This window comes from Perna viridis, chromosome 2, assembly GCF_037379345.1.
Source record: "Perna viridis isolate PV_CMFRI_1.1 ecotype Kerala chromosome 2, ASM3737934v1, whole genome shotgun sequence".
In the NCBI taxonomy this organism is placed as follows: domain Eukaryota; kingdom Metazoa; phylum Mollusca; class Bivalvia; order Mytilida; family Mytilidae; genus Perna; species Perna viridis.
The window spans coordinates 61,983,002-61,999,258 of record NC_142446.1 but is presented as its reverse complement, the minus strand read 5'-3'; the positions used below and the strand labels follow the sequence as shown (position 1 = coordinate 61,999,258).

Here is a 16,257-nt window from a genome sequence, read left to right as displayed (position 1 = left end):
AAGCCTTAGGAATGCTTGGGGCTATTCCATAAAAAGTGTGTCCGGGGAGCAGAATGCTAATGATATTTTGATATTTAGGGACATCAAAAACACATCAAAATTGAGATGCAATACATTTGTCATAGAAGAAATATTCAAATTCAACCCCAACCAACACATAAATCAATCAATTATATTCCCCCATCCTACCCTAGGACAGTTTTTTTTCTGAAATAGCCTCAATCAGTATATCACATACTAGAAACTTAAGACATATCACTGGTATTTCTGGCTTTGAACAACTAGGCAGTGTATTTTGGTTCTTAGATAATGTATACAGTTAAGACATGTTTTAACAAGAACCCCATTAATTACTGGCACTTCATGTCTGGTATGGGACTCTTTTGTACTTAGAAAATGTTGAATGTTGATAGTCTCTTCTCACATACTGACCAAAAGCTTTATGCTTTACTCTAAAATGTCTATCTAAATGAAAAAAAAAAGAAACTTATTTGTAAAAACAAGAACTAACCTAGGAAGTTCTTCATAGCTGCTGGGTTTGCTGGGCGGGGTAGGAGGTGACTGGGAGGTGTTTCGTGTGTCTGGACTTGACGTTGGTGCAACAACTGCAACATTATCTTTTCTTGGAGCTGCAAGGGAACAAGCCATAAAATTAGTGCTAACAATGAAGCCTAAGTGCTGCTATAGATAAAACAAACTTTCTTCAAGTCATCAATTTAACAACTGACTGAAATATCTCTCAAAATATACCTTTCTCTAATTCCTAGCCAATGACTAAAAATACATGTCAGGTGGTGACTAAATTTCTGCACGCGTTTTTCTGCCATTTTACAATGTTTCTACAGAGTTTATGGGAGAAACTGATTCTCCTACAGCCTATTGTTGATTTAGATTATTTCTCCACTCTCTATGGTGAAATTCAGATTTTAATTGACTATCTCCAGAGGAGAAATAATTTACACAAGTTCATTATTGAAGGAGAATCTATACTTCTAAAGTTACTATGAACATTTCTTCTGCTAGTTATCTGAACAGTAAAACAGGAAGTGACTTCCATTGTGCTTATTTGCTTTGCCTCAACTAAACCTCCTTAAGACTGATGATTTGTCCTGTTACGGTGGTTTGATTGGCACCAAAACATTTTGAATCTGATGTCAAAAGACTAGAGAAGATGTCTGGTTCACATAGGTTTGTAGTTAATCCAGGGCTTCATATAGAGAGGTTTCACGGTAGTTCTAATACAAGAATGATAAGCCAGACAACCAGAGGGCTACTTACTGGGAGGTGAATGTTCAGGTTCTGTTTGATATGATGGTTTAGCCACGGTCAGTCTGACAACTTCTTGTGTTGCTTTTAATGCTGCCACAGCTTCTTCATGTGTAACATTGTCTAGATTTGAGTTGTTAACCTACATAAAAATAAAACATTTTTTTTAATAGATTACACAGGATAAAACATTTTTTTTATTCAGTAGGAACATAACTTTTTTATACTTCGATTAACCCTTATATTACAAGTTTACACTTAAATGATTACCAATGATGTCAAGTGATCCCAATAATTCATTACAAAGAAGCTTATTGTGATCAATACCATGGTGATATACAATTTATTTAAAAAAAACATTTGCTCTTTTTCTATTATTAGATTTTTTTAGCACATAAAATAAAACTTCTGTAGTGATGACTTCAATCTTGTTCCAAAAGCCAGGACAATCAACAAGGAGATTTAAACTGTTTGTCCATTCCATGGATATCTAAATCTCCTTCTCAATTGTCCAGTTATCTGCATAATTCTATTAATTGGGTGATTGTCAAAACCACTTCTTCCTTATGAATTTTATTATTGTATGCACAGTAAATATACACATTAAAGCACATTTTGATCATTCTTTTCTATTGCCCATTATTTGTCTTGTACACAACACACATTAAATCACACTTTGATCATTCTTTTCTATTGCCCATTATTTGTCTTGTAAACAACACACTTTCAATCACATTTTGATCATTCTTTTCTATTGCTATTATTTGTCTTGTAAACACACTTTCAATCACACTTTGATCATTCTTTTCTATTGCCCATTATTTGTCTTGTAAACAATACACTTTCAATCACATTTTCATCATTCTTTTCTATTGCTATTATTTGTCTTGTAAACAACACACTTTCAATCACATTTTGATCATTCTTTTCTATTGCCCATTATTTGTCTTGTAAACAACACACATTCAATCACACTTTGATCATTCTTTTCTATTGCCATTATTTGTCTTGTAAAGGCTAGAAACCACTAATTCCACTTCCCATAGGCTTCTATGCTAATTTCACAATATTCAATGACTTCTCAGGACTTTACCTTAACTTTAACCTGCAGAGGACTATATATCAGCATGATTCTACATATGTCAGCTCACAATCCTCAGAATGGCATGTGGGGTTAGCAGACTTGCAGTGCAGTACTGGTCACCGGAAGTGAAGGGTCTATAAATAGCATGGGAAATCCCAGTGTTTTCACAAGATAGGGGTATATATAGAAATCATTATGGAGATTAGGCTTCACATCACAAGAAGCAAAATGCACCTATAAATTGTACAGAAATGTTTTTCCTTTCAGAAACTGTTTAATTTTTTTAAATAAGATGAGAACTTTTTTCACAGCACTATGAGGAACAGGGGTAATTTCTGCGTAGGACTATTTTTGCGTACGTTCCAAATGCCCATTGGTTGAATTGGTGGTCTGTAACCTAAACAACACACTTTCAATCACATTTTGATCATTCTTTTCTAATGCTATTATTTGTCTTGTAAACAACACACTTTCAATCACATTTTGATCATTCTTTTCTATTGCTATTATTTGTCTTGTAAACAACACACATTCAATCACATTTTGATCATTCTTTTCTATTGCCCATTATTTGTCTTGTAAACAACACACATTCAATCACATTTTGATCATTCTTTTCTATTGCCCATTATTTGTTTTGTACACAACACACATTCAATCACACTTTGATCATTCTTTTCTATTGCTATTATTTGTCTTGTACACAACACACATTCAATCACACTTTGATCATTCTTTTCTAATGCTATTATTTGTCTTGTACACAACACACATTCAATCACACTTTGATCATTCTTTTCTATTGCCCATTATTTGTCTTGTAAACAACACACACATTCAATCACACTTTGATCATTCTTTTCTATTGCCCATTATTTGTCTTGTAAACAACACACATTCAATCACACTTTGATCATTCTTTTCTACTGCCCATTATTTGTCTTGTAAACAACACACATTCAATCACATTTTGATCATTCTTTTCTATTGCCCATTATTTGTCTTGTAAACAACACACATTCAATCACACTTTGATCATTCTTTTCTATTGCTATTATTTGTCTTGTACACAACACACATTCAATCACACTTTGATCATTCTTTTCTATTGCTATTATTTGTCTTGTAAACAACACACATTCAATCACACTTTGATCATTCTTTTCTATTGCCCATTATTTGTCTTGTACACAACACACATTCAATCACACTTTGATCATTCTTTTCTATTGCTATTATTTGTCTTGTACACAACACACATTCAATCACACTTTGATCATTCTTTTCTATTGCCCATTATTTGTCTTGTACACAACACACATTCAATCACACTTTGATCATTCTTTTCTATTGCTATTATTTGTCTTGTAAACAACTCTTAGAAGATTTCATTTTATATGTAACTTTTTATGAATTTTGTGTGTGTGTGTGTCTGTAATTTTAGCTGTGAAGCATATTTAAACAAATTACAGCTACAAGTCTGTCTCCTGTTGCTAAGCGTCCATCTTGTTCTGCAGCTCCACCTTCAATGATTTTGGTGACAAATATTCCATTATCACCAGGTATATGCTGGTTCCCCACTCCACCAGCTATACTGAAACCCAGTCCTATTAAAACAAGTAAAGAGTTTATAGATTGTACAGAGAATATACTTTAAGAAGTTTCAGTCTTATGACAATATGAATCTAACTGGTATGATTTTCTGCACAAATCTAGGTATGTTTCAGGGATAGGTTTCCTGTCCAACATAATCTAATGTATCCTTTGTTATCACAGTGATCTTTGGATGCAGACGTTCAAGTTAGAAAAGCTGTCAACTAAGTTTTTTTATCTAAACAAAAGACAGTGTCAAATAGGTCAATAGAAATATGGTAAATAAGCCATATTGCCAAAAAGTGACTGATTATCGGTAGTTAACTAAATCTTAACTAAAACTTGATTCTATATTTCCAACACATAGGTGATTCAGCCACGTGTTTTAGTCGATAAAACAGAAGCCTAATATGGAATAATGTTACCCCTGTGACAAACCAAATAAATATCAATATAAAATCATCAATAAATAATGACACCACAACATTTACAAGAGAACCTTAACCTAGAGTGTATTGGACCACTTAGTTCTTCAAATATACAGTGAAACCTGCCTTATGTGACTTTCTGAGGTAGAGTGAAATCATGGTCACATAAGACAGGTGGTCATTATATACATCAATAATTTCACAAAGCATGCGCTACATAGGGATATTTCAATCATAGTATTTTAATACAGGTTTTAGCTGAATACAGGAGGTTGCTGTATCTCCATTTCTTTTTCACTGACTTTTTAAAAGTTTTTTTAATATAAATTATTAATTTGCAACAAATATTTTCTAGCATTTAAAAGAACCTTTTAGATTCATATATATGTAAAAACTTTACCTTAACAAATTATAAAATTTCCACTAATGCTCTAAAAATAAACAAATTTAAACACACGAACCAATGGAATTTGGACACCCACAAAACTTAATACCCAAGACAATGTTGACAGTGGTATATTAACCCATGAGAATGTTGACAGTGGTATATTAACCCAAGAGAATGTTGACATATTACCTTTGTTGCCTTTAATTAGTTCTAATTCCATAATGCTTTCTGTTGGAGCTCTCAGTCTTTTCACATACTGTAAAATAAAACATGCATGCCACAATTACAACCATGAATAAGAAACCTTTCTGAGCCAATTTATCTATACATTTCAGTTTCCGTTCATAAATATGCTGTGTGAACTTGTCCAACTACTTAAAGAGGTGCGTTCTTGTTCTTGTCCTTGTTTTTGTTTTTTGTTTTTATTTATATATGTTTGTTGTTTGAAGGATATTCCCCCTTATTCATATCTCAGATATAATCAACATGGAATTAACAACAGTCCACGACCTTCTGATTTGTGTTAAATGTATATAGGATTTTAGTACAATTGAGCAGACCATTTATTAAATGTTCACTAGTCCCAGTGATTATAGGAACAGACTGATCAAGCATAATACCACCATCACATGAGACAAGTACTTTACAAACTATAACTGATATGGAAATTCTAGAATACAGGTCATGTGAACTCTACAGACCAATAAACACAGAGAACTGGTCATGTGAACTCTGAAGACCAATAAACACAGAGAACTGGTCATGTGAACTCTAAATACCAGTCAACATAAAACAAACTGGTCATGTGAACTCTAAATACCAACGAACACAGAATGCAGATCATGTGAAATGTAAATACCAACAAACACAGAAAATAGGTCATGTGAACTCTAAATGCAAATGAAAACAGTAAAACAGGTCATGAAAACAGAAAACAGGATGTATGAACACTAAAAACTGATATGAACTATAAAAGAAACAAACAAACAAAAAAACATCAATATAACTTTGAAATGATCAATTGAAGTAACCATGTGATAAAACAGTCATCAATATTTAATCAGGCTTTTATTTTATCATTACATTTATAAATGCAATATTGCAAGTAACTTAAAAAAATCGAACAAAGCAACTCACCAAAATTCAAACAGTAAACCATCATTAAGATGAAAAAGCAACATTTTAATGTCAAACATCACACAATGTTTCTGATTGAAATGCATGTGCTGTTATCACAGGACTCAAACATCAAAGTATGTTTGTAAAATGTTGATAAAAGCAGATTTAATAGAGTAAAAGTCATTGTAATAAGATCCTTAAAGAGAACTAAACAAGCTTCAGAAACAAGCAATATTTGTGGTGTAGGTTTCATTAGCTTTGGGAACAGTCTGACAAATTTCAATTCTTGTTGTGTAATGATCTTTGATAAATTCGAAATTGAAATTGTTTAGAGAATTAAAAGTACTGAAAGCATAAAATCAACAAGATAAAAAAAAATTAAGTAGAATTAATTAAGTAAAAAAGCAAAACAGATGTTTCCATAACATGCCCATTACTGAAAACTTTACCTAAAGCTTCGTTTTAAAGAAATAAGTTATGGTCATTAACATATTGTAAAAACTGTCCAAAATTTCATTCATACTGATTAATAACATATATAGAATATTCAGGAAGAGAAAACATAATGCACAGACAGACAGACAGACAGACAGATAATATAACAAGAGAAGGAAGACCTGGAAATCTCAAAGTGAGAAAGCATCCAAATCTAAGTGCAAATTTCACCACCATCTGAGTATAATTATACATTGCTGTGAGGGGTATAATAAAATTAAAGATTTGAATTGGAAAGATCTATAATTGTAATCACAAAAGTATGACAGACAGGAACCAAAAAACTATACATCACTAATCCGTAGAGCAGGGACATATATACAATGTGTCTTCTTAGAAAATCATGAAAATATCAAAAAGAATAATAGGATAATTAATTGGAAAGAGTGAATAACCATAATATTATCAGGAGTGTTGAAGAACGCCTAGATTTAACAAGAGAGCGGAACTTGTTTCGCACATGAGTTAAATCTTCTAGCGTTTTAGCACAAGTGATAATATTTTGGTTATTCACGATAACCAATTGATTATCCTATTTATCATATAGATTTTCTTCATAATTTATCGATATTTTCAATATGAATTTTGGATTCTGTGATTGGCAGATTGATATAAAAGTTGTGGTGTTTTGGCGGGAGAAAGCACAAGAGTGAAATTACCGAATTTATTTCACAGTATGAATTATTGAAATTTATTACACTGGGAACTTTTGATAAAACACTGCTATCTATATAATAAATTAACAATATTTGTGAATACAGGGTATCAAGAGGCCATTTACTGTCTAAGAACTATTAGTTGTGGGTTGCTTTTATGGTCTAGTAACCCAACTCATTTTTTAGATTTTGACAGATTTATTCAGATAGAGATATTTGTTCGATTGAGGCAATTGATTTGTTCACACATGAGCAAATACACTGACAGTTTAACAGTTTATCAATTGCATTCCTCTTTCTAGATTGAAAATGACTAAAGTTAATCCTAATTTTCATTAACTAAAAGACTAAACTAAACCCTAATCCTCTTCTTAATATACATATAATAAACCTACCAATACAACTCTAGTTCCCGCTTGTTTCAAAGCATCCACAGCCTCCGAGTGTGTTGTATCAGCACTTGATACATCAGTTCCATTCACCTTCACAATAATATCATTCATCCTGAAACAATAAAATATAGTTAATATAAGGGCCAAGTTTCAACTTATTCACATTCTCCCCAAAATATAGAGGAAATAGAAGGACTATCTCCTGACTGATATTGGTAGAAAATTACATGAACATGAACCGTGGAAAACATAAGTCAAACTTAAAAAATTCTATTTGTTATATCAAGAACATCCCACAATAGTTTATGGGGGAAAATAGCCATTTGGATGCCTGCAATACTGTGAAGATGCTCATCCAAATACTTTAAATATAACTATCTCCTTTGCCAGCATCTGACAAAACATATTTCAGTTGTTCTACTTGACTTTCATATAAAGGTCCATGGGAATTTATTAAACAGTTAGGTAGAATTTCAGTCTGCATGCTAAACATTTTAATCCACAGGCCCAAACCATATTTGGAGATCCTATATAGAAATTACTGGCCTAGAAGCAGAATTTTTTTTCAGATCAACCAGCATTTTCACCAGTCCTGTGATTATACTACTTGAGTGACTAAAGTTGCACTTAAAAGCTCTTTACATAAAAAGGTCCTTAAGTTGAATTATCTTCCTTTTAAAGCATTCAGCAATACATATTTCGCTTCAGGCATGACTTAATATGATACACAACTCTCATTAAGTTGTATCCTCCATACAAAGTATCTCAATAAAGGGTACACGTATGAGCATGCAATGTCAACAACAACAAAAAAACAGAATACATGTATATACACCAGCAAGTCATAACACATGTTCTAATTAAACATATTATTGAAAACCAGATCATTGTAGATTTCAGTAAATAACAAAAGAATGACCATTTGTTAAGAGAATCATCTCCCCCTTCAATGGTATCAAGGTACTCTACACTTCAATGTCTCTTAGTTTTATCAATTAATCAATATCTGTAATTGGGTAAACAAATATTTCCTCAGAGTCATCAAACAGTATTTTTCATACTAACACTATTACAATATATCAGAAAATGATACTCATCTCCAATATCATATTTATCATAAACTCTTCTTTCTCTGGTAATATTTTATACAGCTTCCAATTTTTACTTTGAGAGCATGATGACTTATTATAAACTAGGTAAACTTGAAATCAGGGAACACAAGTTAATACTAAATCACTCCTCAATATTCTATCACAGTCTTGAATAAGTATATCTAATTATTTAAATTTGATTTCACTATTTCATTACCCAAAATTCTTAGATTATAACTGTCAGAACCCTTTTAACATGACTCATTACATTATATAACATCATGTTATTTACACAATTTTCTAAAAGATTCATATCAATGTCAATTTGAATGGTTTGAAGTTGTGCATACATGACTCCCAAAAAATTGTTGGTCGGGTGAACCAAGACAAAAAAAAAAAAAAAAAAAGACCAAACTATGGAAGTATAGAACCAGTGCAAAAATTATTCTGAATTTGCTACCTACATGTATTTCATCTGAGAGAAAACTGACATTCTTCAGTGGGCAATAAAAAATGCAATACTTATTTTACTACAAACAAAAACATTAAAAGCACATGTACAAGAAAGCAATTAAAATCACACGCAATACTGATACACTGTAAGAACCCAGAAAACATTGAAATACAAGAATTAATTATAAACACTGAAAGTACTTAGGAAAGCCAGTAAACACCGATGCTAAGGGTGAAAAGTTCATCTATCAATAGTGACAGAAAGTCAAGAAGGTTCAAATTGGACTTCTGAGCAATACATGTATATATTCATTAGCAAATTATATAGGTAAAAATATAAGGAGTGAAATTAATTAAAAGAAAAAAATATAACAAATGTGATGAAAATATGAGAAATAAATACCTGCGAATCTGAATAGCATACAACACGGGCTCCGCCCTCGATACAAAGATTTGCTGTCCAGGATATATCACCATATTTGGTAATTTCTATGTCAATGTTCAAACTTTAAAACTTTTACAAGTATTATCCTTTTTTTTTAACACTAAATCCAAGAAAACTCGTTAAACAACTTCTAGCATGCGACAAATGAGAAAAACACATCCATAAATGGAAAACATCAATATCGGCACCTCAAAAATATTTTATAAATATGTTTAGGTCCTCCAATAATACTATTGGACGAATGGTATATAAACCAAAGCATGTTTTTATTCAATTAACTGGAGTGCAATACAGAACAAATTTCTAATCCAATTTTTTCTTATGAATGTTTTATAACGCTATCACTTGTTTTATGGGTCCGATTCTGTAATTCTCCATGAAAACATTAGTATTGGCCTTGTTGTGTTTTTACCAAACACCACAATTATCATTTATCAAAACTAGTCTGTCACGAAAAATTTTGAGGGCATCAATTATAAAATTATACTTGATTAGATGCCATCGATCACCAAGGTAAAATAATTGGATGTTGTTACCGGAAAAATCATCCCAAACATTCAGAATTTCAAAAATACAATATCAATTATGAATTGCACTGCCCAAGGTTGTTGACTTAATAATCAAAAACTGAAAAAATAACCAACAAAGATAAAAATACAACAGTTCCATAATATTGATGGACTAACTATGACAAGAATAAATACTGATTACAATACATAGTGTTCCTTTGGGAAAAATCAAACTTCAAACAATAAATGACTAACAAAACAAAATTGAAAGGAGCTAAAATTAGCAATTATGTAAAAAAGTTATATTGGAACTCTTTACAATGACCACATGTAGAGAGTATAAAACAACCATAGACCAAACTTTGACAGATAGGTTAACAAAACAAAAAAAAAACAACTTTGATTGATAAGCAAATAACACAGTCCAAAGACTGAACTTTGACAGATAAGCCAAAAACATGGCCAAAAACCTTACTTCAAAGAAAAAGCAAAGAACACAATCAAAGACCATACTTTGACCAAAGGGGAAGCACAAAACTGAAGACCAAACTTCTACAGAATAGAAGAGATAAAGGCTATAATCTAGCACTGACAAGAAGTAACGCAGTTAACAGTCATAGCCTCAGCCTCAGAGTAATACAGCTAATGAACAGGCATGCAAAAATACACTCATGACCATTCTTGAACAGATATGCAAAAAGCACAACCATAATCATACTTTGACAGACAGGCAAATATAGCCAATGACTTTTATTTAACAGACATTCAGGCCAAAGAACACAGCCAATCACAATCCTTGGACAGTCAAGCAACAGAGCCAATGACAATACTTTGACAGATGTGCAAAAAACACATCTACCTCAGTTATAGAATAGGTAAGTAGGTACCCATGATCATTCTTAGATAGATTGGAAAATAACACACAAACAACTCATTCATGATAATTCTTGATTTAACAGTTAGGCAAATAGCCATCAAATACCCATGAAGGGAATACTGAATTCTAAACCATTTTTATTTTAATTGTCCCTCAAGTTTATTTTGATCAACTAAGATAACAAATATCCAAAATAAATAGTGGAAAGTTAGAAGTACAACAATGTCATGTATCCAAACAAACCCAGTAACAGTCTGCACCAACTTTGTGGTGGTCTGCAATTATTATTATTTAACTTCTTTATACAGCCTGTTCACTGATATAACAAAATCACTAACAATAAAGGTTGTACAACATAACAGAACAATTTCATCATCAATTATTAGAAAGAGGCCTTCACTAAAACAACTATAAAATCACTATGCATTACAAAATTAGCTCTCAGCCTTTGAAAGTGATATTTATGCCTTCAATTTGCAATCAAAGTAATAAAAAAAGCAGTGAAAACAAAAAAAAATTGAAAGCTTCAAAGGACTTCCTGTCATTTAGGAACACAGTTGACAATAGCAACAGAACAAGAAACTGCTGTTATTATTCTTAGATAGTAATTCATGGGGCATTTTGTGACAGGATTGGTTGTTACAAATTCACTACAGCACAATCTTATAGAGTTAATTCCACTCATTTCAAGCTTCTATAGAACTTCTGGTTTCCATTTTTTTGGGATCTTTAGGATAAAAAATTCCCATGACACATATGATCATTGACAAACAGACTGGCCAAACAATACAACATAACAACAATCATTCTTGTACAGACTGGCAAACAATACAACATAACAACAATCATTCTTGGACAGATGGCCAAACAATACAACATAACAACAATCATTCTTGGACAGATAGCCAAACAATACAACATAACAACAATCATTCTAGGACAGATGGCCAAACAATACAACATAACAACAATCAATCTAGGACAGATGGCCAAACAATACAACATAACAACAATCATTCTTGGACAGATGGCCAAACAATACAACATAACAACAATCATTCTTGGACAGATGGCCAAACAATACAACATAACAACAATCATTCTTGGACAGATGGCCAAACAATACAACATAACAACAATCATTCTTGGACAGATGGCCAAACAATACAATGTAACAACAATCATTCTTGGACAGACTGGCCAAACAATACAATGTAACAACAATCATTCTTGTACAGACTGGCCAAACAATACAACATAACAACAATCATTCTTGGACAGACTGGCAAACAATACAACATAACAACAATCATTCTTGGACAGATGGCCAATCAATACAACGTAACAACAATCATTCTTGGACAGATAGCCAAACAATACAACATAACAACAATCAATCTAGGACAGATGGCCAAACAATACAACATAACAACAATCATTCTTGGACAGATGGCCAAACAATACAACATAACAACAATCATTCTTGGACAGATGGCCAAACAATACAACATAACAACAATCATTCTTGGACAGATGGCCAAACAATACAACATAACAACAATCATTCTTGGACAGATGGCCAAACAATACAATGTAACAACAATCATTCTTGGACAGACTGGCCAAACAATACAATGTAACAACAATCATTCTTGTACAGACTGGCCAAACAATACAACATAACAACAATCATTCTTGGACAGACTGGCAAACAATACAACATAACAACAATCATTCTTGGACAGATGGCCAATCAATACAACGTAACAACAATCATTCTTGGACAGATAGCCAAACAATACAACATAACAACAATCATTCTAGGACAGATGGCCAAACAATACAACATAACAACAATCATTCTTGGACAGATGGCCAAACAATACAACATAACAACAATCATTCTTGGACAGATGGCCAAACAATACAACATAACAACAATCATTCTTGGACAGACTGGCCAAACAATACAACATAACAACAATCATTCTTGGACAGACTGGCAAACAATACAACATAACAACAATCATTCTTGTACAGACTGGCAAACAATACAACCATAACCATTATTTGACAGATGGGCAAAGAATACAACACACCATAATCATTCTTATAGTATCATTAAACAAGTACTATCTTTTAAAAAAAAAGATAGCCGACACAGTAAAATTTTTTTTCTTTTTACTTACAATTGTCTACATTTCAATCAGGAAATAACGCATGGGACACAATTTCAATTTTGGATATAGTTTTTTTCGGACGTCACTAAGTTATCAGTATATAGCTAATCGGGAAGCAGAAATGAATTGCAATCAGGTGACTTGCATTTCTATGGAAAAGCGTCTTTAAAGTCAAGGGGTAAAAAGCAAAACTATACTGACTATGTCGGGGAAAAAAAAACAGCCATAATCATTACTTGATAGAAGAGCAAACAACACACCAATAACTATTGCTAGACAGATAGACAAACAGCCTTCAAAGAACCATGTATTGGATGCTGAATTCAAACTTGTTTTCTTTTACTTGAACCATGATTTTATCTTGAAGAAAAAAAGCAAAATAGCTACAGATAGTATAATACCATATTTCAGAATGAGTTGCTCTTTTTTATGATTTCATAATTTACTCCACTGAATGGACTTGTTTTTACAATTAATTTCAACCCAAATCATGGATAACATAGTGTCTAAGTGACAAGTCAAGTCAATGAATTATGTTTTAATAACCAATTCCAAAGCATTCCTAAAATTTTGTCTTTTCGTTGATTTATTGCATGAAAATAGCTCATTAAAGGTAAATACATGTATCAGACAGGAATCAGACTAAAGCATCAAAGTTGGCTTGTTAAAGGTAGACAGAGTATCTGAGCTACAAACTGGTATCATCCCATCAGTAAGCCATTACCACTTTGATCAATACCTGGCTTATAAACACCATTAATACAGCAGTTTTCCAGGCTATGATTACAGATCTCTAGGGGTATAAAGTAAATAGCACCTATTCATCTTTCATGAAATAAACCCTGTAATTGTATTGTTTACACCCATCAAACAGTTATTCAGTATAAATCATTCATAACATATTGCAATAAGTCTGCATTAGATTGCTTATAGCTGAGAGAAACAACCACAAAATTTTATCTTTTTCTATAAACTTCTTCAACATTTTCCACTACACAGAGACACTAATATATATTTTTTCCAGAAAGAGAAAAGGGCAGCGCAACATTAAGAAAAGCTACTAAGGTTTCTAACCAAATGCAGTATCTTAGTAAGAAATCTTATGTTGTATTTTACTTGTCTCATCTTTCTAATCAGAACTACTTGTGACATTTCTCCTTTATTGTTCATAATATAACCTCAAGAAATGTTCCAATCGCTTTACCAATATAATGCTCTGTTAGGAAATGGCGATTTTTAAAAAAAAATATTTTCTTCCTTCACAATACTATATTGTACAAGTCACCAAGAAAAAAAAAAAAGTTTTCGAATTATTTTGGGAATTTTTCAGAGATTCTGAAAGGAGTTATCTCATGGAGTATAAACTTATGAGAATACATTATATGTGTTAAGTATAATTAAAAAAAACCAATCAAATTAAATTGTACCTAAATGGCAAGATAATATGATTGAGTGCTCTTTGTTACTTAACAATTGACCACATTTGTACGAGAGACATACAAGTTAGGATACATATGGAATTGTGTTAAAAAAAAAATGTGCACTTAAAAAAATAAACATGCATGAAACCAAAAGCTGGACTGACAATTTGTATGTGTAAACAAAACAAGAGCTGTGTATTTATGTAAATTGAACCAGATTTACAATATGTATCTCTGTAGACAAGAACAAGACTGACTGTTTGTATCTGTGTAATCCAAACCAGGGTTTACAATTTTGTATGAATTAAATAAGCATTCTACCAAATCCGGAAGCAACCTGCCAAGTGGCTTCAGAATAGAAGATAGATAGATAGGCCTAGATAAAACCAACAAATACTATTACCAGAGAATCAATACATGAATGTCGTTACTTATCATCCATTTGTATATAAAATAATCAGAAAATATCAAAATACATGTTTTGTCATTATTACTTGCAGATGAGTCATGCACATTTGGTGTTCCAATGCAACTCATTAAGAATTCATTCTGACAATTTCAAAGATAAACATCAGTAGAATCTTTCACACTGGGATATAAATACTTATTACCTACGTAATTAACAGGTGATAAACATATTTCCACCTGTTCTGTTGAAGTAACTGCCATAAGTCTTGTCTTCATTGCAATCACAAATGTTTCATTCTACAGCCCCATGCAAATAGTTTGAATCATTCTCATGAATTTAAAATTAGCCTTCACAGTATAAAAAGAGTCTATGTAAGCATCCCTCCACTGGTCCATAGCAATAATATTTCTGGATCAGGAAGTCAAAATTGAATTAAGCTTGCTAGCTGGACCACCTAAATTTTGATTTTTTTTTTTTTTTTTTTGCTCTGATAGCATATCATAAGGGCAAGCAAACTTCACTTTTGGCCAATTCAGTTCTGGGCAAAATTTGCCCATTTGACCAATTTGATAAAATTTTCTTATTTCTACCATTGTGATATAATATAGAAGTCATATCAAAGAAACAAAATGAACTTTTACTTCATTGAAACAGATTTAAATCAGAAAAAAATACATAGTTCTGTTATCAAAATCCTGATCTTTAATTTAAGATAAAAGTATTTAAGTGAAAGTTTTTGTAAGAATCTTGCAAAATGGGAAAAATCAGAAACATGCATGTCAAAACCCCACCGATCTGACAGTATAATTTCATTCACTGATGCTTTCTCTATTGGAAAAAAAAAACATTATTTAATCTCTGCATCACTGGACTGTTCAGAAAGTTTTCAATAGAATGTAAGACAAATTAGGTTTTTGACGAAGTTATCTGCTCTTGAAATGTTCATTTTCAGTGCATTTCAATGAAAATACAACTCAATTTACAAAAATGATATGAAAAATCTGGTCTTTTTTTTCTTAATTCTGATGTGGCAAATAGTCAAATTAAACTATCAGAATGGTGGTTTTTTTTCCATACCATCTTTCACCCCCTGCCAGATTCTTACAGAAACTGACAATTAAATAATTTGCATGCTGACAAAACATCAAAGTGATGCAAAGACACCAAGGAAAAATGGTAAGACAGAACTAAACAGTTATACAACAAATGGGAGATAACTCTGACTGAAATATTTTATGACATCATCTCACCAGTTATTGACACTGATATGGAGTAATACAGACAATGAAATGCTGACATGCTGTTTTAGAACCCATAAAGAAATGAATAAACACCATGAGAGAAACATTAAATACTTATTTCCAAACACTAAATGGACCAAAGTCAATAGAAATACCATGAAACACAATCATTCTGTATCAAATATGTGGTTTCTACTGAGTCAATATGGG

General features: G+C 32.0%; 1 protein-coding gene across 4 annotated transcripts in view; it reads right to left on the bottom strand.

Moving 5' to 3' along the window:
* The window catches only part of LOC148626368 (disks large homolog 1-like), an 83,188-nt gene that overhangs the window by 34,344 nt on the left and 32,587 nt on the right, over positions 1-16,257 (bottom strand). For all 4 annotated transcript variants that reach the window (XM_088570290.1, XM_088570291.1, XM_088570292.1 and 1 more), the window contains 5 exons: positions 7,425-7,533; positions 4,949-5,015; positions 3,821-3,957; positions 1,279-1,408; positions 512-629 (listed from right to left, as the gene is read on the bottom strand). In XM_088570290.1, the coding sequence (XP_088426416.1) occupies positions 512-629; positions 1,279-1,408; positions 3,821-3,957; positions 4,949-5,015; positions 7,425-7,533 (561 nt within the window). The remainder of the gene's footprint in view (positions 1-511; positions 630-1,278; positions 1,409-3,820; positions 3,958-4,948; positions 5,016-7,424; positions 7,534-16,257) is intronic.